Here is a 20,878-nt window from a genome sequence, read left to right as displayed (position 1 = left end):
ATTCAATGTCACCAATTACTTATAATCTCCTATTTTCAACTGCCATACAGAGATACCGCACCATCCTGTTGTCAGCTTTTGGGATGGTGCCACCATCAATCCTTAGGAGCTTTTGGATTTGATTACTTTTTTAAAAAAGATTTTATTTATTTGAGAGAGAGTTTGCACATGCGCACGAGCGGGGGGCGGGGCACAGGGAGAGGGAGAAGCAGACTCCCCTGAGCAGGGAGCCCGAATTGGGGCTCGATTCCAGGACCCAGAGATCATGACCTGACCCTAAGTCTGATGCTTAACCAACTGAGCCACCCAGGCAGCCCAGATTTTATTTCATTTTAATATGTCCTACTTAAAAACACATTCATTCTGAAATACTCGCTGCAAGGGTTTACATCTACAACAGCTATTTACTTCCAGTACTACAATCACCCTCCCCACCCCAATCAATCTTTTGTTTAGGAACAGTACTGTTAATCCCTAAGGACCAGTGTCAGCCTTTAAAGAGGTGAGCACACAAATGTTTTAATATCAGACTTGTTATTGCTTTTAGGAAAATATGTAGAATACTTCGTCAAATTGGACTGGCAAAACTCAAGCTCTGTTAAACCATACTTTTTAAGGTCTCTGTCCTGGTGAGACATTAAACTAAAAATGAATTACAATGTTTTCATTGCTATATGTTCCACGCCAAAATTCTTTCAAGTCCCGCTAAAGTGGCAACAGATCCTAACAACACATCAACAAGCTAGAAGGATCTCCTCGAGTCAAAAAGCCAACAGCATTCTTTCCTGGGTCCCATTTTATCTCAGGAGGGTTCCCATAGGAGACGAAAACAGTGAGACTAAACGAGTCCTTACTCTGGGAGCGAAAAACTGATCCCAAAGAGAAGACCCATCAAATATAAGCTCCAGAGCTGCGGTTACTCCATCTTATTAGTGTCTTCTACGCCCTATATTCGTGAGGGAGCACGAAGCAGAGTGCCAGGAGAGTTTTGAGTAGTGAACTGATCACCTGCCTTAAGAAATGTCAATTATCTTGCCATATGTATTCAACTGGTTTGACTGCTGCGACTCGTGCTTAATTTCCCATTCTTTGGCATCTGGCTATTTGTTGTCTACGCTTTCCATTTCATCTCTCCAGGTTCCATAAGGGATTCGCCGCGAGGAGGGAGACCCACCCACTCGGCGCTCCTTTCAGAGAAAGGAAGTCAAAGATAATGCAAGGCCAGTATTCTGGCCTTTTCCTGGAGGGGAATGGCAAAAAAGGGGAGAGGTGCCAGAAGCTTGGGCACTGTAAAGGGGTCCCAAATCAGACAGGGTCGAAGTTCACGAAGGAGAGGATCAAGGGTCAGGAAAACACAGGAGAAGGAATTTGGAGGCAAGAGTGTAGAGACCCGGAGTGGCATTCAACTAGGAGAAGAAAATCCCATCGCAGACTCAACGATCCCCTTCCGTCAAGCTATTCCCTCTCTTACCAGAGCCTGAAGGGCCAGCAGCGACGACACGACAAGTCTTAGGGGCCGAAGGATTCCCACTTCCGACTCAGCACAGCAACCGGAACTTACATCGCGACCAGGCGCCGGACCTTGTGGAATCTTATCCGAGCGCCGGAAACAGGGTGTGCCGCTCTGCGCGGGGAAGTGGCGCGCAAACACCTCCACGGCGCACGCGCTATCTCGCTGGGCGGGGCGGAGGTGGCCGGAAATGGCCTTGGGCTCCGGCCGGGGCGGGGCCGGGGCGGGGCTGGGGCGGGTCCCGGGAGGGTTGGCGGGGCGGCGGCGTGGGGGTGATTGGTTTGGAGCTTGGTGAAAAACGAGGTGGGTTTTTACATCAAAAACTAATGATGTAATGTATGGTGATTAACATAACAAAAAATAAATAAAATAAAAAACGAGGTCGGTTTTGAAATCTGGTGTATAGCCGGAGGCTATGACTTTGTGACCCTTGGCGCTGCTGGAAACCTCTGTGGGTTTTTGCTTTCTATTTTTCCCACCAGTGTCATGCCTTTTTGAAGCAGCTTTTGTTACTCTTCATAGATTATTATATGAGGCAACAACAACAGCAATAACGATGACAGAACGTTTTGAGCTCTTATTAGGTGTCAGGCAGTGTGCTAAGATGTGCTAGTGTTGGATTTCAGTTTTATCTGTAAAGTGGTGACAACATGCATGCTACAAGGTTACTTTGAGGTATACAAAGGCAGTGAAAGCAGCATACGTTTCCAGAGTGCAAGTGAAGGGGCGCCTGGGTGGCTCAGTCGTTAAGCGTCTGCCCTGGCTCAGGTTATGATCCCAGGGTCCTGGGATCGAGCCCCCCCCCCCCCCGGGCCCCCCCCCCCCCGTGGAGCCCCGCGTGGAGCCCTTTGTGTTCCCTCTCTCGCTGTATCTCTCTCTGTCAAATCAATACATATAATCTTTAAAAAAAAAGTGCAAGTGAAAAGACAATTCATAGAATGAGACAAAATATATGTAAGTCGTATGTCTGATAAAGGATTAATGTCCCAAATATATAAAAAACTACTACACAACACAACAAAAAACACAGTGATTCAAAAATGGGCAATGGACTTGAATAGACATTCCTCCAAGGAAGATATACAAATGGCCAATAAGCACATGAAAAGATGCTCAATGACACTAACCATTAGGGAAATGCAAATCGAAACTGCAATGAAATTATACCTCACATCCTTTCGGAAGTCTATTATCAAAAAAATGGAAAATAAGTGTTGGTGAGGAGGAGAGATAAGGAACCCTTGGGCATTGCTGATGGGATTGTAAAACAGTGCAGCACTTTGGGAAAATTTTGGTGGTTCCTCATATAGTTAAACACAGAATTACCATATGACATAGCAATTCCGCTTCTGGGTATACACCACAAAGAATTGAAAGCAGGGATTCAAAGAGATACTTGTACACCAATGTTCATAACAATATTATTCATAATAGCCAAAAAGGGGAAACAACCCAAAATGTGCACTGACGAATGGATAAACAAAATGTGGTATATACATTGACTATTATTTAGCCTTAAAAAGGCTGAAATTCTAATACATGCCACAACATGGATAAACCTTGAAAACATTATGTTATGTGAAAAAAGCCAGACACGAAAGGACAAATATTGCATGATTCCACTTATATGTGATACCAAAATAGGCAAATTCATAGGGATAGAAAAGAGGAATAGAGGTTACCAGGGGCTGGGGGAAGGGAAGAATGGGGAATTATTGTTTAATGAGTACAGAGGTTAAGATGATGAAAAAAGTTCTTGAAATGGTTGGTGGTGATGGTTGCACAGCATTGTGAATATACCTAATGCCACTGAATAGTACACTTAAAATGTTTAAAATGGTAAATTTCATGTTATGTATACTTCACCACACACATATACACACACAGAGCTCTGTGCAATCTTTGAATGCCTGTCTTGTTCCAGCATTATACTAGTTTCTGAAGATACATTAGTAAAAAATACACAAGTCTTTTCCTTCCTGGAGCTTACAGTCTGGTGACCGTGTAACACCATTTAAAATCAATGGGAACAAAATGGATCATTCAAAAATAGTTCTGGAATGGTTGGGTAGCTATGCGGTGTGAAAGTTAGTCAATATGTTAGGCCTTTACATTAAAATTAATTCAAGATGGATCATTCATTTAAATGTATAAAATGAAACCATAAAAATGTTAGATTCATAGGAAAACTTTTTTTTTAAGATTTTATTTATTTATTTGACAGAGACACAGCGAGAGAGGGAACACAAGCAGGGAGAGTGGGAGAGGGAGAAGCAGGCTTCCTGCTGAGCAGGGAGCCTGATGTAGGGCTCGATCCCAGGACCCTGGGATCATGACCTGAGCCAAAGAGAGATGCTTAACTGACTGAGCCACCCAGGCGCCCCTAAAAGAATAATTTTAAATTGGGGAAGACCTTTCTAAATAGGAAACAACCTAGAAGCCATAAAAGACCAGTGAATTCTACTATATGCAGATAAATAAAATGTACATAGAAAACCGATCATCATCGGGCACCTGGGTGGCTCAGTTGGTTAAGTGACTGCCTTCGGCTCAAGTCATGATCCTGGAGTCCCGGAATCGAGTCCCACATCGGGCTCCCTGCTCGGCGGGGAGTCTGCTTCTCCCTCTGACCCTCTTCCCTCTCGTGCTTTCTCTCTCTCTGAAATAAATAAATAAAATAAAATAAAAAAAGAGTCTAAAAAAAAAAAGAAAACCAATCATCATCAAGTCAAAGAACAAATACCAAAATTGGAATAATATCTGCAACTAATATCACAAACAAAAGATCTAGTTTCCCACATATGTAAAGGGCTGTTGCAAGTCAATAAGAAAAAGATAAAAGGATATGATCCTATTATCATGAGAAGGAAAAACCCATGGTTCACTTCCATTTTTAATAAGGAAAATGTAAATTAAAACTACACTGAGATGCCATTTTTAACTTATCAGATTAGCAAAGTTCAAAAAGTAGGGAGTAAAAGGCACTCTCAGTTATTGTTACTGGGAGTAAACACTGGTCCATCCTCCATGAAGTGCAATTTGGCAATATTTAATAAAATTACAAGTGCAAATACATTATGGCTTCCAAATCTCATTTATTTGTATTTGTTATGAATCATCATAAGTATGTTCAAAATGACATTTGTCAGAAGTAAACCCATGGAACTTTAAAAAACTATAAAAAGGAGACATAGGAGAAATCGTCATGACCTTGAGTTTGTCAAAGATTTCTTAGGCATGACATCAAAAGCACAATCCATAAAAAAAAAGGGTAAAATGGACTTCATCAAAATTAAAAATTTTTGTGCTTCAAAAGTCACCATGAAGAGAATGAAAAGACAAGCCACAGACTGGTAGATATATTTGTAAATCATATATGTAATAAAGGACTTGTATTCAAAATATAGAACTCTTTCAATTCAACAGTAAGACAAAGAAACAACCCAAATTAAAAAAAAAAGATTTAAAATAGACGTTTCACTAAAGATATAAGAATGGCGGACAAGCACATGAAAAGATATTCAACAACATTAATCATTAGGGAAATGCAAATTAAAGGTACAATAAGATACCATTTTATACCTAAAAGAATCGGCTATACTAAAAAAACAAAGTAACAAATATTGGTGAAGATGTGGAGAAACAGAAACCCTCATCCATTGCTAGTGGGAATGTAAAATGGTACAGGGAATTTCTTTAAAAGTTAAACATAAATTTGCCATACAACACAGCAATTCTTCACTCCCAGGTATCAATCCCAGAGAAATGTAGACATGGGGTGCACACAAAGATTAGCATGATCTTTGACATGAGAATGTCCAGCACATTTTATAATTAACAGCATATTGTATAATTCTATTTATATGAAATGTGTAGAAAAGGCAACTCTGACAGAAGAGAGATTAGTGGTTGCCTGGGCCTGAGAGTGGGAACAGGGAATGACTGCAAACAGCAGAAATCTTAAGAGGGTAATGGAAATGTTCTAATGATTGTGTTGATTGCACAGCTGGGTAAATTTTGTAAAACTTACTGAGAACAGGAGAAATTGCTTAAAATGAGTGAATCTTATAGCATGTAATTTATACCTCAATACAATTATTTTTAAAATGACATTTATACAATGTTAGTCATTGCAGCATTGTAAGAGCAAAATATTGGCAGTAATATTTTGTCCATTAATAGAGGACTGATTAAATAAATCATAGTCTGTGCAATGTGGTTGCATTAAAAAAAAAAGGCACTCCTTTACTTACTGGTATGAAATAATCTTAAATTTTTATTAGGTGAAAAGTGCAAGATGTATAGTATGGTACCATTTGTGTGAATAATAGGGAAGGGAAGAATAATGTGTACTTAAGAGTTTGCTTATAGAAAAAAAAGAGAGAGTTTGCTTACGTATGCCTAGAATACCTCTGATTTATAATACCTTATATACCTAATAAAGATACAAAAGAAACTAGTATATTGTTTGTCTCTGGAAAAGACAACTGAATGGCTGGGGATGGAGGTGGAAGGAGACCTTCATTGTATATTTGAACCATGTAAATTATGACTTATACAGAAGGTAAATAAAAATTAGAACTTTAAAAGAAGTAACATTCAAATAGAGGGGGTTATTTGACCTTTTCAGTTTTCTTTCACGGAAAAATTACCTCCCAATAGGTGGCGCTCCTGCAACACCATACATATTTTTACTTTACTTTTAGTTTATTTATTTTGAGAAAAATCCAAATTTGCCCTTGATGGGCTTTTCTTCTCTATTTGTCACCTTTGGGAAACTTGAATCTAGATTTAGGGCTGACCGTCTCTTTGCTAGGAGTGCTCCAAAACGTATTGCCATGTTTCTGAGAACCATTCAAAGGGAGAACACCTGGATTGAAAAAAGAAAAATTGGAATTGGTTCAGAAAACCAAATAATGCTTGGGTCCTGTTTTCCTGATTGAAACTTGATTGATTGAATCAGAACTTCTGATTGATTGACTGGTTGATCAAAAGGTTAATTATAGGTCAGTGGTTCGTAAAGAATGCTGATTTTGCCCCAGAGGAGACACTTGAAATATCTGGAGATATTTTTGATTGTTACAACTGGGGATACTACTGGGATCTGGCGGATTGAGGCCGGATATGCTGCTAAAAACCCTCCAATGCACAGGACAGTCCCTTCATGACAAGGAACTATCAGTCACCCACCCTCTCCTAAGCGTATAGCTGTTTGGAAAAAGGAGATAGACTTGGCAACAGATGGGAAGGCAGGTAAAGGAAAGTTGTTTTTTTTTTTTCCTTTGAGAGAGTGAGCACCAGTGGGGGAGGGGGGGGGGGGGGGGGGGGGGAGGGGGGAGGGAGAGGGGAGGGGAAGGGGGGGAGAGAATCTTAAGCAGGTTCCGTGCTGAGCACAGAGCTCACTGCGGGGCTCGATCTCGCAACCCTGAGATCATGACCTGAGCTGAAATCAAGAATCAGACACTCACCCTACTGAGCCACCCAGGCGCCCCAGGAAAGGTAATTTCTTAGAATTGGTGTAGAAGGACACACCTACTTTGAGTCCTGAGTTCAATTTTTCCTCAATCGCTTTCCTTCAAGGTGGCCGTATTGGTCATTTTCCCGATCTCTCAGGGGCTAGAAAGGACAGCACAGTCATAAACTCACTTTCCCTCCTCCTCTGTGAACTAATTTGATGCATATTTATTGAATGCTTTTCATGTGCAAGGCTTTGGAGTGGGTGCTTCACTGTCCTGGCGGTGGAAAAAGGACAAGGAGGGTGGAGGCTCTGTATACAGTTTTTCTGTGTGTCCCTCTCTCTGTGTTCTTCAGCTTTTTCTCACTGGATCCTGACCTCAATCTCTCTCACTCTTTCTCTTCATTTCATCCATTCTACCCAAAGTGTAACTATGTAATCATCTAGTATGCCCTAAGCAGTTCCTTATCTGTATAGTACCCTCTGAATAACTTGTCCCCCATCCCCCAATTGTACGACTAATTATAGCGATGTCTCTTTCATCCCCCCTTCCCTTACCTGGTAAAGCTGGTCATTGGACAACAGAGTCTGCTTGTCTGAAGCTACAAAAAAAATAAAATACGCAAGGTAGAATGGTTAAGAAATTGGGTTATATTCACACACCGGAGCACTACATAGCAATAAGAGTGAAATACATCTACATAAAACAAGGGGGAAAGATCTCACAGGCATGTTTTTTTGAGTAACGGAGGCACACACACAAGAGTACTTCTGGAGTCCATTGACATAAGGAGTGAAAACAGGCAAAATTAATCAACGTTCTTAGAAGTCAGGCTAGTATTCGCTTTGGGGGTTAGGTACAGGCTGGAATTGACCACAAGGGGGACATCTAGGGTGTGGGTAATATTCTCTTTCTTAAACTGGGTGTTGGATTCATGGATGTGTTTGCTTGTTTAGCTGTATGCTTGTCATTCATGCATGTTTCTCTATGCAGGTTTTAGTTCAGGTAAAGAGTTTTTTTTTTTTTTTTAAATCAGAGGAATCGGAGGAAAATCAGAGGGAGGTGGATCTCGAGACAGGTAATTATGCTGTGGACACACCAGTGTCCTTTTCACCCGATTGGGCTAGATGGCAATACATGCCCACCTCATCTCTTCTATTGGGTCTATTTGGTAGGAAGGAAACTCAGGGTCCCAGGTGGTCTCATCTCTTACTGAGGAACATTCTTTTACCTCTTGACTGGCGAACTCCATCCTGTCCAGCAATGAAGTAAACCCCGACAGCAAGGAAAGAAATGCTGATGATTTCAGCGAAGACAAAGCTGGATACAGTGCCTACATTCAGTTCAATGCAGTTCTGACACACTGTGGGGAAAGGGAGGGAAAATCCTCCGTCAGGGTGTGAAAGTGGTTCTTCTGAATCTTTTACTCTTGCCTACACGTGCTAATGCCACCATTTGGGGTAGCAGATTCCTCTCTCTGTGCAAGGTATGGTAAGGGAATTGCCTGGGGAGATCCCTGGACTAAGAATGCAATACACTTGATATCCCTCTGTCCCCCAGGCATCCTAGGGAAGCCTATGTAGTCTGACCACCAGGAACTATGTGAAATAGAAGGAAGATCAGATCCCTTTCTCCGTGGTCAGCTGCCTTCTACATTTCATTGCTGCTCACCTTATAATCCCCTCTCTCTCCCTGAGGTACCCCAACTCAGTTTATATAGTTAGCTGACTGCTCCAATCCATGAAGGCCTATCCAAAATTAAACCAGGCTTTACAGGACCAGTTATGCTTTTCCAAGAAGATGGGGGAGCTGTCTTGTTACATTCAAAAAGAGGCATGCTGAGATTAAGAGAACGAGAACCACTGAGTGTCTCTTCCCACACTCACCAGGGATAGGAAGCCAAGCCCACCAGAACAGCAGTACTGCTTAATTGGACAACAACAACAACAAAAAACCGAAGGGGATTACATACTTCTGTAATAGACTTGGAGTGGTTTTGAAATATTCTTTGATCCTTGACATTGATATATCCCTTGAGGGTCCTCGATACTGCTTCCCAGATCAAACTTGTTTTTATGCGAGGAAGTAGTTGCCTTCCCGTCTTTAAACCATATGACATTTGTGTCTTGTGAGTCACAAATCAGAAATACCGAACCATCTTCTCGATAGCCATCTACTTTTACCACAGGAACTTCTGAAAAGGGAAAAGCCACCGTCTGTTAAGGATCTCTTGTCTGAAATTTTCCCTGCCCCAAGGTATCACAACAAGACCATTGTAGTGGTGGTTCTCAAACTTTAATGTGCACGTGGACCACATGGGGAATTTGCTGAGAATTTCAGATTCTATTTAGTAGTTCTGGGAAGGAGATGAAATGGGGCATTTCTAACATGATGCCAATGGTGTTGGTTCATGGGTCCCACTTTGAATAGTACCTAGCTGCTGGGGTCCTGTTTCTACTCCAAGAACTAGAGAGTTAATTGTTTGGCTACAGGAAAGGTGCCCAAAAAGGTCATGACTGGCCACCCATTTGGTTGGCAATGAGAGGTTTGCTATTATCACTTATCATCCCATCCTTTCTGTCACTCAGTCCTATAGGACTATTAGCATAGGAACCATATTTCCGTAGGTTTTCTCAGTGTTTGAGGATGTAAAGAAGCCATTCACCCTACCTTGTTTCTTCTGGGCTGTAGTACCTGTAGAGACAGAAGAGAGACAGAGGATCAGCTGGGCATAGAGTTGTCCAAATGCCCTGAGGTATCATTTCCTTGGTCATTTGAGGCCAAGATAGATTAGATATCCTAGTCTCGGAGAGTGGATAGTATCTATACTTACTTCCCTGGGTTGTAGCCTAAATCACCAAATTGAATTCAGGGTGTTGTATAATAAAGAATTTGTCTGGTCTTTGTCATGGATTCCTAGGAGGGAGTTTCTAAACCCTTGGAATTTCATGAGTGATAGGAGTGTCTTTTTTATTCTTGGTGGGCCTTTTTTTTTTTTTTAAGATTTATTTATTTATTTGAGAAAAAGCACGAGAGAGCACATGAGGGGGAGAGGGGTTGAAGGAGAGGGAGAGAGAGAGAAGCAGACTCCCTGCTGAGTACGGAGCCCCATTCACCCTGAGATCATGATACGAGCCAAAATCAAAAGTTGGACGCTCAACGGACTGAGCCACTCAGGCGCCCCTTGGTGGGCTTTTGGACCATACATGAATTTATGTTACGAGATGACTCAGGATGGGGCTGGTCAAGGCCCATGTAATCTGGGAATTTGAGCCCTGGGAGGGGAAAGGAGCTGGAGATCGAGTCCAGTCACGTGGCCAATAATTCAATTATACCTATGTCATGAAACCCCAATAAAACCTCAGTGGAGGGGCACCTGGGTCGCTCAGTTGGTTAAGTGTCTGCCTTCAACTCAGGTCATGATCCCAGGGTCCTGGGATCGAGCCCTGCATTGGGCCCCCTTCTCAGTGGGGAATCTGCTTCTCCCTCTCCCTCTGCCTGCCACTCCCCCTGCTCGTTCTCTCTCTCTCTGTCAAATAAATAAGTAAAATCTTAAAAAAAAAAACTCAGTGGAGGGGCCCCTGGGTGGCTCAGTTGGTTGAATATCTAACTCTTGGTTTCAGCTCAGGTAATGATCTCTGGGTGGTGAGATCAAGCCCCGTGTTGGACTTTGTGCTGGGCGCAGAGCCTGCTTGAGATTCTCACCCTCTCTCTCTGCCCTTCCCCTGCTCCCTCTTTCTCTTAAAAAAAAAAAAAAAAGTCAAGAAAAAAAAAAAAAACCTCAGTGGAGCTTCCTGGTTGGTGAATGCATCAATATACCAGGAGGGTGATATATTCTGATTCCACAGGGAGAGGGCACAGGAGGTCTGTGTTCAGGGCCCTCTCAGACCTCCCCTATGCGTCTCTTCATTTGGAAAATCCTGATTTTATTTTATTTTATTTTATTTTTAAAGATTTTATTTATTTGACAGAGAGAACACAAGCAGAGGGAGAGAGAGGGAGAAGCAGGCTCCCTGCTGAGCAAGGAGCCCGATGTGGGACTCGATCCCAGGACCCTCGGATCATGACCCGGGCCGAAGGCAGCCGCTTAACCGACTGAGCCACCCAGGCGTCCCCTGATTTTATTTTTTATAATTAAACTGTAATAATAAAGGGGTGCCTGGATGGCTCAGTCATTAAGCGTCTGCCTTCAGCTCAGGTCATGGTCCCGGAGTTCTGGGATTGAGCCCCGCGTCGGGCTCCCTGCTCAGCAAAGAGCTTGCCTCTCCTTCTGCCCCTCAGCCTGCTCGTGCTCTCTCTCTCTCTCAAATAAATAAGTAGGTAAATAAATAAATAAGTCTTAAAAAAAATCTGAACTGTAATAGTAAATATGGCACTTTCCCGAGTTTTGTGAGTTGTTCTAACAAATTGTCAAATCTGGGAACCCTCCAGATTTGTACCCAGTTTGTCAGAAGTGTAGGTGGTATAGGAACCCCTGAACTTGTACCTGGAATTTAAAGTGAGGGCATTCTTGTTGGGCACAGTGCCCTTGACCTGTGGGGTCTGATGTTAACTCCAGAGGGTTAGCATCAGAACTATGCTGCAATATACATAAAGGTATTGCCTGTTACAGTCTAGAATGCTCTCTTTTTTAGCAACTAAAGCTCTGGCAAAAAGTGGGTTTACACTAACTAAAGACTTCTAGAATCCTCAGCTTTGGTGATCCATTTTTTGTAGGAACCTTGGACATCCTAGGGGAGGTAGCTATTCGATAGCCCTCAAATCTGTCTCAAAACTCAGAGTAGTAGAATTGCATTGGTCGACGTACTACAGAGAACTAGCACCAGAATTCAGCTCAAACTGGATCGAATGCAGACATTTACCACGCATGTAAGCATGGTACCTGGCATGATTAAGCGATGTGAAAAGACAAGAGTGGTGATACAAAGAACTAACTCGCTGCTTCCAAAGAGTTTACAATGAAGTAGGAAAAATAAACACACGTGTAATTAATATAACAGAACTTAGAAATTATCTTTAGTACTCATGTGAATACATTTGAAAGGGGCTAGAAGCTATTAATGTTGCCCCAGGATCAGGGACAGGGAAAACTTAACAGAGAAGATGACATTTGGTTGGGCCTTGAATGATTAGGTATTCACCGGACAGAGAAAGGCATCCTGGGGATAAAGAATAGTTGGGCAAAGACACAGGTTTGGAAAAGGACAGAGAGGTAGTGTGTCTAGAGGGGGAGTGTGTGATGGGGACAGATGAAGCATGAATCAAAGTACGAAGGGAAAAAAAGTGTGATGGAAACAGTTGGAAGGAGTCAGTTGTTTTAGAACCTCTTGCAGGACTGAACTGATTATTTTTTTTTAAAGATTTTATTTATTTATTTGAGAGAGAGAGAATGAGAGATAGCACGAGAGGGAAGAGGGTCAGAGGGAGAAGCAGACTCCCCGCTGAGCAGGGAGCCCGATGCGGGACTCGATCCCAGGACTCCAGGATCATGACCTGAGCCGAAGGCAGTCGCTTAACCGACTGAGCCACCCAGGCGCCCAGGACTGAACCGATTATTAATAGTACCTAGCATAGTGTTTGGAACATGGTAGGAGCTTTATGTTTGTTGAATGAGTGCATGAATGAATGAATGAGTGAATTAAAAAAAAAAAGTCAAGGCAAAGAGTTAAGCAGATTTCTCACCAGCGGTTCTCCCTGACCACCTGATCACCATGGGAGGAACAAAGAGGCTCCTCGTTCTAACTGATTCTATAGGAGAGAGGGTCCAACTGATTGCTGACACCCTTTAATTTTGCTTCTCTGAGTCCTCTTTCTTTTTAGGATTTGAGGGCTCATGTATCCAAATTTCCTAGGTTGACTTGTAAGAGGACAGAGCCCACAGGAAGGAGGCATCCTCCAAGTTCACACAGCTCATAGGTGGCTGAGCTGGACCCAGAGCTCAGGTTTCTGTTGCTCTTTTTGCTATATCTATCTGCCTCACACAGGCTTTCAGCCCTGTCCCTCCACCTGTGTGGTCTTTAGTGGCTCTTTTCCTATTTCCTGCAGAAATCATTCTAAACTCTCACTATCCTCCTCAAGTCCCCCACTCAGCGATCACCCAGCTCAGTTTCAGCAAGTGACATCATCTGCCACTTAGGTCATTGAGAACACAGATGCTGTAATGACCCTCTCCAGCTTCCTGCCCATCTACACGCCTACCCACGGCCAAAGCCATTGGCACTTCATTTCTCCTCATCTCAGAGGGTAAGTTTGCCTTCTCCTCTGTGTCCTTGACCCCACTCTTGACTCCATCCTTTCAACATCAAGTCCAGGAACTTACTCTCTATGTTTTCCTTTAGCCTAGAAATGTGCTCACATTTCTCTCACACTCAAAAATATTTCATCTTAGATCCTATTTCCTTTTCTACTTACCCTCAAACTCTCTTCTCTTCTCATCCAAACGTCTTTAAAAATAGTCTATACTGGGTGCACTTTATCACCTGCCCTCACCTTCTACACATTTCTATTCAGTTTCCACTCATACTACCCCATTGAAAGTGTTATAAATCATCCATGGCCTTTATTTTGCCAAATCCCACAGGTTTAAACTTTTAAATATGTTCTTCTATCAGCAGGACGTCTCTATAATATTTCATTATTGGCGATCCTTTCCTTCTGGAAGCTTTCTACTCCCTTGGTTTCTATGGTATTGCACTCATCTAATTAACCCAGCTCTTTGATCGTCCTTTACCTCTTTTCTGAGATGTTTTTCTCTAACTACCCTTTAAAGGATAATATCCTCTCAGTTCAATCCTCAGCCCCTCTTCCTCACATCTCATGTAGTACTTGTATGATTTCAACAACTTTCGTGGTTTTAGCTTCCCCCAGTGTGTGGAGAACCATCTCTAGTCCAGATTCCAGACATCGACCCAGTTCATCCACTTCCTGTTGTTTATTTCCAACAGAATATTCGTACAGGCATCCTGTATTGCACCTGATACTCAGTCTGGTGACACTGAAGCTTATTTCTCCAATTAGACTATAAGCTCACTAGGGCAGAAGCTTTTTATTCATCCTTATATCCTCCTAGCCTACCATGTAATAGGATCTCACTCATATTTGTTGACCAGTTGACCAACTGACCAACTGAGTGAGTGAATGCCTTATAGGTCTCCTCCTAACTCCAGCTCTGAGTTAAGGAACACATACTTTTTCTTTTCAGGTGCCTGGCCTGTGTCCTTTTGGGCTACAAGCAACCTAAGATGGCGGCATCCGGGTCCTCCCTCTAGCCAGTAAAGTCCTCTGTTTTCATTTCTTAAGAGACAAGGACCCCAGCTCTCCCATGGGACACTGCTTCTCTCTAGCACAGAACAATAAGAGGCTTCATTTTTGCCCTTCCTTCTCAGAATTCTAGTGCGACAGCTGAGGTAGGCTTGAGCTTAGAGATCCCAATAGCCTTCCTCTCCCGGTAATGATCTCTTCCCCTGAGCCTTTCCCCGGACTGCCACAACCCCGTACCTTGAAGAAGAGTGACAGCTAAGATGAGGCCAGCCAGATACTTCCCCAGCTCCATGTCAGTCTCTGCCTTTCCCCCCGAAGAAGCACTAAGCAACTTCCAGCAGCCAGCCTGCCTTAGAGCAGCTAGTCTGGCCCCGCCCAGCATCATTCAGGCTGGGGCCCCTGAGAGAAGGCACAAATCCGGAGCCACCACCCTCTACTTCAAATGTGGGCAGCGAGGGGCCTCAGCGAGGCTGCAGGTGCATATGTATCTTGCTTTCTGTGAAGGAGTAGAGAATGGGAGGTGGTGGGAGGGAAAGGGAGAGAGTGATGGATTCCCATCTCAGAGACAGCTTGCACAGAGAAACCCCTTGGGTTCTGGGTAGGAGATGGCTTGGGCCCATTTCTTCATGAGAGGGGTAAACATCTCTGCCACCACTGGTTGCTAGGACGTCAGCTGGTTGTTGCTTGTCACTAGAACTAATGAATTTAAGTGAGAACACTCATGTGTGTAGGGCTGGAGCTCTGAGCAGAAGACCACCACAGTCCAGGCCCTTGTTCGGGAATTTTTCACTGCTCTTTTGAGACAAGATCATCAAAAATGTGCCTGCCTGGACAAGAATAGGTAGGACGATTGCAAAGAGATAAGCCCTACATTTCCAGGGGCCAGAGCCTGAGCTGAGTTTCCAGGATCTTAGGCCCCTGTCTTCCTCAGCCGGTCCATCAGTGAGTCAACAAAAATCTACAGACCTCTCGTTATGTGCCAGGCACAAGCCAGGTGGTGGAGCTACAGAAGGCAGCAAGATATATGCTATCTCTGCCCTCAGGTAAATTACAGTCCAACTCCAGGGGTGTACGGAGTTTGGATCCCCATAGGCCACAGGGGAGAAAAGTCCACTTGTCTCCTGGGGAGGCTCAATCATACTCTGCCTGTGAGTCAATCATACTGTTATTAATAACTATCTCTTATTGAGCAAATGTGATATATCTCACGCACCAGGCAAACTTTTTGTCCGAATCCTTATTGGGATACTGAGGAAATTAGGCTCCGAAAAATTCCATAACTAGCCCAGGGCCAGTGGATAGGCAGTATTGGAGCTGGGATTCAAATGTCTGGTTTGGGAGGCTCCAAAGCCCAACCTCTCACTGGTAAGAAGCTACTTAGTCTGGTGTCCCAGGCTGCCCAAGGAGGACCTTGGGCAGGGTCCCAAGAAAGACCAGAAATGGGAGGAACCTTGCTGGTATGGCTTATGGGATGGGACTCACAGTTTCTCTCAAGGGTTTTGAGAGCTGGCAGTTTTCAGGGGGCGAGTAAATGTAGTTACACTGTTGACAGAAACTCTGAAATTACTGGTTTTCATCCGTGACTCGGGAAAGAACATCCTAAATCTTCTTTTACTTCCTAGAGGTCTAGGCAATCTTTTCCACATTCTCTGGTCTCTCTTCCACCTCACCTCCAAGCTCAGTGCTCGGAGAAAGAGCAATTTGCACCTGCTTCCTTCCTACCCCACCCCCAGTCTACCCTTACCCTGACAGTCTCCCATGATCAACGGCAGAGAGCAGAGGAATAGGCGTCTTCTGGTTCCTCCCCCACCCCTTTACTTTTTCCGGGTACCCATGAGTCAGTTAGGGGAGGGCATCTCTCGCCCTGGCTGATAGTTCTGTGACCTGGGTCTACCTACTGAAGGAATTCTGCTGGAAAATGGAACACTGTAGGTTTCTGGCTGGCCTGATACTGGCTGTCCTTCTCTCCCAAGGTAAGGCTTCTCCAGGTGGTAGGGGCATCTTGGAGAAGGGACCTGAGAGGGACATTAACACCTGGACTGAGCTCCACTTGAAAGTCCTTCTCAATGCTAGCTTCACTTCACCAGGCAGAGTTGTCAAGGAGGGCAGGGTTGGGATGTAGCACAGGGTTTGGGCTTGGGAAACAGGCTCTTGGCTTTGACTGAGTCCAGCTAGGTGAACATGTTGGCCTTGAATGTCTCTCTAAAGGCCTTAGGCCAGAGATCTGCAGGAAATGTGCAGTCTTCGGGGGCCTGAGCCTAGGGCTGGTAAGGGAGCACTATTCCTTAAGACAGAGGGTCTCTGGGATCTAGGACTCTTAGTCATTTGGCCATCATTTGTCACCACCAGGAGCCATGGCCCAGTACTCAGGGGGATGTTTTAAGAGAAAGTTAACTTTAGGTGGAGAAGGAAGGAGGGTAGATCTGGGGTGGTAGGATGATCAACTCATCTTGGTTTGCCTGGTGTTAAAACTGATAGTGCTTTGTCCCAGAAACCCCTCAATCTCAGGCAAACTGGGACAAATGCTTTGGGATATCCAGGATTTCCAATGGAAAGAGATCCCCATGGAAAGCATGACTGTAGGATGTGAAGCATCTGATGTACATGTATCTTCCTGAGATATACTCATATAATCTTGGCCTGCTTGAGACACATGAGAAACAGCTCTTTTGGGGATTTTCCAGAGGATGTTCTTGTATTCACATCGGTAACTGAATATGAATTTGGAGAAAATCTGGATTCCACCTTTCCCTGGAATTGGAGACACAGATCCCCTCTGTGGGCTATGTAGATGCTCTCAGTCAAAGCAATCCAGGGGATCTAGAGAAGTGCTGTGCATACCTCCAGCCCTTAAGCTCCCTATAAGTCTTGACTTGTATGGAGCCCCAAGAATGAATTTGATAAAAAAATTTTCTACCTCCCTCCCCTTAAGCAAGGGTAGAACAACTAAAAATCTTTACATGAGATTTGCCCCAGGTCTCCTTCTGGAATAATTCATACCGGCTTCTCTCCTACTCCAACCATCACTGGTCCCGGGAAAGACTTCAGTAGTGAGAGTCCCATTCTCTTGGTAGTTGGGGCAGGGGCAAAGAGGGAGGGAAAAGGATGAGAATTTGAAGTGGGAGGTTGGAGATGGCTGGGAAGGAGAATTGGAAGTTTTGTTGGAGGGGCGCCTGGGTGGCTTAGTCAGTTCAACGTCTGCCTTCGGCTCAGGTCATGATTACAGGGTAAAGGGATCGAGCTCCTCGTGGAACCCCTTGTTGAGCCCCTCCTTGGGCTCCCTGCTCAGCAGGGAGGCTGCTTCTCCCTCTGCCCCTCCCTCTACCTCCCTGCTCCTGTTCTCTCTGTCTCAAATAAATAAATAAAATCTTAAAAAAAATAGTTCTGTTGGAGAACAAATGTGGGCATCTCCAGCCAAGCAACATTCTTCTGCCTTTCCATTATCTCTTGGGTGCTTCAGCAGTCTACACTCCCCTTCTACTTCTAATCAGTGGTCTGAACTCATTTCCAGGAAGGTTCTTGGATCTGCCCGGCTCTACGATTTCCTCTTTTGCTCCATGTCCATCAGGGTCTGTGCTCTGCTCGGACTGAATCCTTGCATCCTTCCTGGCCCCTGCAGTTCATGAGGAGCCTCCCAAAGCCTTTTTCTTGTGACTTCTTTCTCTCTCATTAGAAACCATAAATTGGCCTAGACTTTGAAAGTGGTCCTTTTTAGGTATAAACCTCAGCAGGATAAGGCATCTGCTGCAGACCAAAGAGCTGGCTGCAATCATGGTTGGGTTTTGTTGTTGTTGTTGTTTTCCCTATAGTGAGCCCCTACAAGATAATCGTGGAGGAACTTGAGGACAAGGTGTTCCTGAATTGCAATACCAGCATCATTCTGGTAGAGGGAACGATGGGAACACCATTCCCACACGATAAAATTTGGGACTTGGGAAAACGCATCCTGGACCCACGAGGAATGTATAAGTGCAAGGGGACAGATGAACAAGACGACAAAATACCTTATATGCAAGTATATTATCGAAGTATGTGCCTTCTGGACCCTTTGGGTTGAAATGAATGGGACCTCTGGATATGAGAACCTTATAGCCAGAGGGGACTATGGTGGACCCACCTGTTCTCTAAACAAAGTGGGGGTCACTCTTATAATGGCATGAGCCAGACTTTGGAGCTTAACTAATGGAAAAAACAGCAGGGGCCTTATGACTCAAGCAGTAGAGGCTTGGTTGGGAGAGTGGTTTGGCCCTGCTGCCTTGTTTACATTCTTACAAAGCTTATACTGCTTCTTGGCTCTTTTCAGGGATTCCTTGGGATTAAGGGCAGAGGGGGATGTAGCCAGGGCATCAGCAGTCCTTTCTCCAGGTATCTTACTGCAGTTTAGGTTTTGGTGTGAGGTCCTGGGGTTGCCCTAGGAGGCAGAGATGGTTCCTGGTCTTGAAGGCTCTCCAGCTCTCCTCTGGCCCCCCTTCCCCTCAGTGTGTCAGAACTGTGTGGAGCTGAACTCAGCCACCCTGGCTGGTATCGTCATCACTGACATAATCGCCACTCTGCTCCTTGCTTTGGGAGTTTATTGCTTTACTGGACATGAAACTGGAAGACTCTCTAAGGGTAAGTGGAAGGGACAGAGTGTGTGTGTGTGTGTGCGTGCACATGTATGTTGTGGGTGTGGGTATGAGTGTGCACCTGCTAAGAACGGGGCTGGCAATGGGTTGTGTCTCATCTGGGAGTCACTCTCGCATCTCCTAAGGACTCCTAAAACTGGTTCTTGGAAGACTTGTGCCCATATTGTCCATGCAGACTTCTGAGGGTACGACCAGCTGTAGTCCTCCTGCAGTGGTCATGGGGTCTCAGTGTCCCAACCTCCTAGGCCCTCGATGACTCTTTCCCCCTGTTCCTTCTAGCTGCTGACTCTCAAGTTCTGTTGGAAAATGACCAGCTCTATCAGGTGAGCCCTAGAGGGAAAGAGACATGAATGGGAGGGGGTGAAGAGCCTGACGCTAGGTGTTATGTGTATGGATGAAGGGTCCTAATGGGGAACTCATCACTGACGGGGCTGGAAAACTCAGGCATGGGCTCTCATCTCTGGGGCCTACTGGGATCTTCCCTGGAGAACCTGACCCTGCCTCACTGTTCCCTCTCACCTCCTAGCCCCTTCGAGATCGGAATGATGCTCAGTACAGTCATCTTGGTGAAAACTGGCCTCGGAAGAAGTGAACCTGAAACTGGTGGTTTATGGGAGTATCGACTGTACCTTCTTCCCTTGCTCAGCCAATAAAGATGTCTTCTTTCACTCAGCAGGTGCCTGGACTTTTCAAGGCTCTCAGGCAAGGCATGGGAGTTGTCCTGCCTTGGCTGGACCCTTGCCCTCCCTGCCCACCTGTGTCCTTCCTTCATTGCTTCCATTCCTCTGCCCCAGATGGACAGTGTGATGGGCAGTCTCCCACCCCATTCTAGCCCACTGGTGTTTCTGGCCCGGTGGGCTCCCTGGGGACGGGGTCTGCTCCACCACACTCCCTCAGATACTTGTTGTCTCCAGCCCCCTCTTACAACCCTTGAAGGGCTTTGGTTTCCTTACCACAGTTGAGGGCGGGCTGCTATGTTTACAGACCCAGCCACACAGAAGTTTCCATGACATCATGAGCAGAGGAGGTAGAAACATCAAGGGCCCAGGAGATCACTTTTTTTTTAAAAAGATTTTATTTATTTATTTTATTTATTTGACAGAGACACAGTGAGAGAGGGGACACAAGCGGGGGGAGTGGGAGAGGGAGAAGCAGGCTTCCTGCCAAGCAGGGAGCCCGATGCGGGGCTCGATCCCAGGACCCTGGGATCATGACCTGAGCCGAAGGCAGATGCTTAACGACTGAGCCCCCCAGGCGCCCCCCAGGAGATCACTTCTTATCAAGACTTGGAGAGCATGTGTGACAAAGTCCCACTTCTGCTAAGGGGCTGGCTTTGGCTTTATGACCCCCATGGAGTGGTAGCCACTAGCTGTGAGGAGGTTTCAATGTAGAGCCCCGTTCAAGAACCTTTACTCCTGTAGAGAAGGTACCATTCACCTTCCTCTCCTCAGAATCTGTCCCTGTCGTGCCCCTGCCTTCTACATGATGAACTAACACCAGAAACTCTTCATTACCATTCCTTACCCGCTTGGAAAGCTGGAATTGGGGAGTGGACAGGGGCTTGGGATATTTTCAGTGGATGTCATCTTCAGCTAGTGGGTTGGTGTTGGTTCTGAAATCTTGGGAGCCTGAAGGATTTATTAAAAACATAGACACTTGGGCTCCACTCTAGGCATGTAGCCCCCAGGTGATTCTGAAGCCCCACTATAGAGAGTCTCTGGTTTAGAGGAAGAACTGAGGCCACTGATGCTTTTGTGTCCTTTACGTTCGTCCCTGTCTACCACAGGGGCAACCCCTCCTTTTGTTCTCTGAGTTATGGCAACTGAAAGAACTTCGGCACTGTTTAATAAGAGTGAGAGTTTCCAAGACCAGGGTTCCCAAAGCGGGAAAGAAAGAATGAACAACCACACAGCCAGAGATCTGGATGATTCTGCCCACCATTTTCCTGAGCTATACACAGATGCTGATTTTGTTAGAGACAGAAGGAACTTCCAATGTACACAGGCTTCATTCGTGGTTATGGCTTT

At 44.8% G+C, this 20,878-nt stretch overlaps 3 protein-coding genes across 4 annotated transcripts in view; 1 reads left to right on the top strand and 2 right to left on the bottom strand.

Moving 5' to 3' along the window:
* UBE4A (ubiquitination factor E4A) overlaps nt 1-1,621 on the bottom strand; it is a 37,027-nt gene extending 35,406 nt beyond the window's left edge. Inside the window, exon 1 of the mRNA XM_025893415.2 lies at nt 1,472-1,621. The gene's annotated coding sequence lies outside the window, so the exon portion shown is untranslated. The remainder of the gene's footprint in view (nt 1-1,471) is intronic.
* A 2,964-nt stretch (nt 1,622-4,585) lies between these two features.
* On the bottom strand, nt 4,586-14,600 carry CD3G (CD3 gamma subunit of T-cell receptor complex). Of its 2 annotated transcripts, none has more exons than XM_025893717.2 (7): nt 14,464-14,600; nt 9,637-9,660; nt 8,939-9,160; nt 8,198-8,329; nt 7,524-7,567; nt 7,043-7,126; nt 4,586-6,380 (listed from the first exon to the last, which is right to left on the bottom strand). In XM_025893717.2, the coding sequence occupies exons 1-6, from the start codon at nt 14,516-14,518 to the stop codon at nt 7,061-7,063; spliced, it is 543 nt and encodes a 180-aa protein (XP_025749502.2). In that variant the 5' UTR covers nt 14,519-14,600; the 3' UTR covers nt 4,586-6,380; nt 7,043-7,060. The 2 variants fall into 2 exon arrangements, with proteins under 2 accessions (XP_025749502.2, XP_025749503.2); XM_025893718.2 differs by having other exon boundaries at nt 7,047-7,126.
* Nucleotides 14,601-16,024: 1,424 nt separating this feature from the next.
* Nucleotides 16,025-19,523, top strand: CD3D (CD3 delta subunit of T-cell receptor complex). Its single transcript, XM_025893909.2, has 5 exons — nt 16,025-16,199; nt 18,036-18,254; nt 18,706-18,837; nt 19,131-19,174; nt 19,378-19,523. Exons 1-5 carry the CDS (start codon nt 16,145-16,147, stop codon nt 19,441-19,443), a joined length of 516 nt encoding a protein of 171 aa, XP_025749694.1. The 5' UTR covers nt 16,025-16,144; the 3' UTR covers nt 19,444-19,523.
* Nucleotides 19,524-20,878: the final 1,355 nt, after the last annotated feature.

This window comes from Callorhinus ursinus, unplaced genomic scaffold (genome assembly GCF_003265705.2).
Source record: "Callorhinus ursinus isolate GAN/ISIS: 27379988/994484 unplaced genomic scaffold, GSC_fseal_2.0 scaffold19, whole genome shotgun sequence".
NCBI lineage: Eukaryota > Metazoa > Chordata > Mammalia > Carnivora > Otariidae > Callorhinus > Callorhinus ursinus.
Note: the sequence above shows the minus strand (reverse complement) of the source record. Positions and strands in the feature narration are given on the sequence as shown.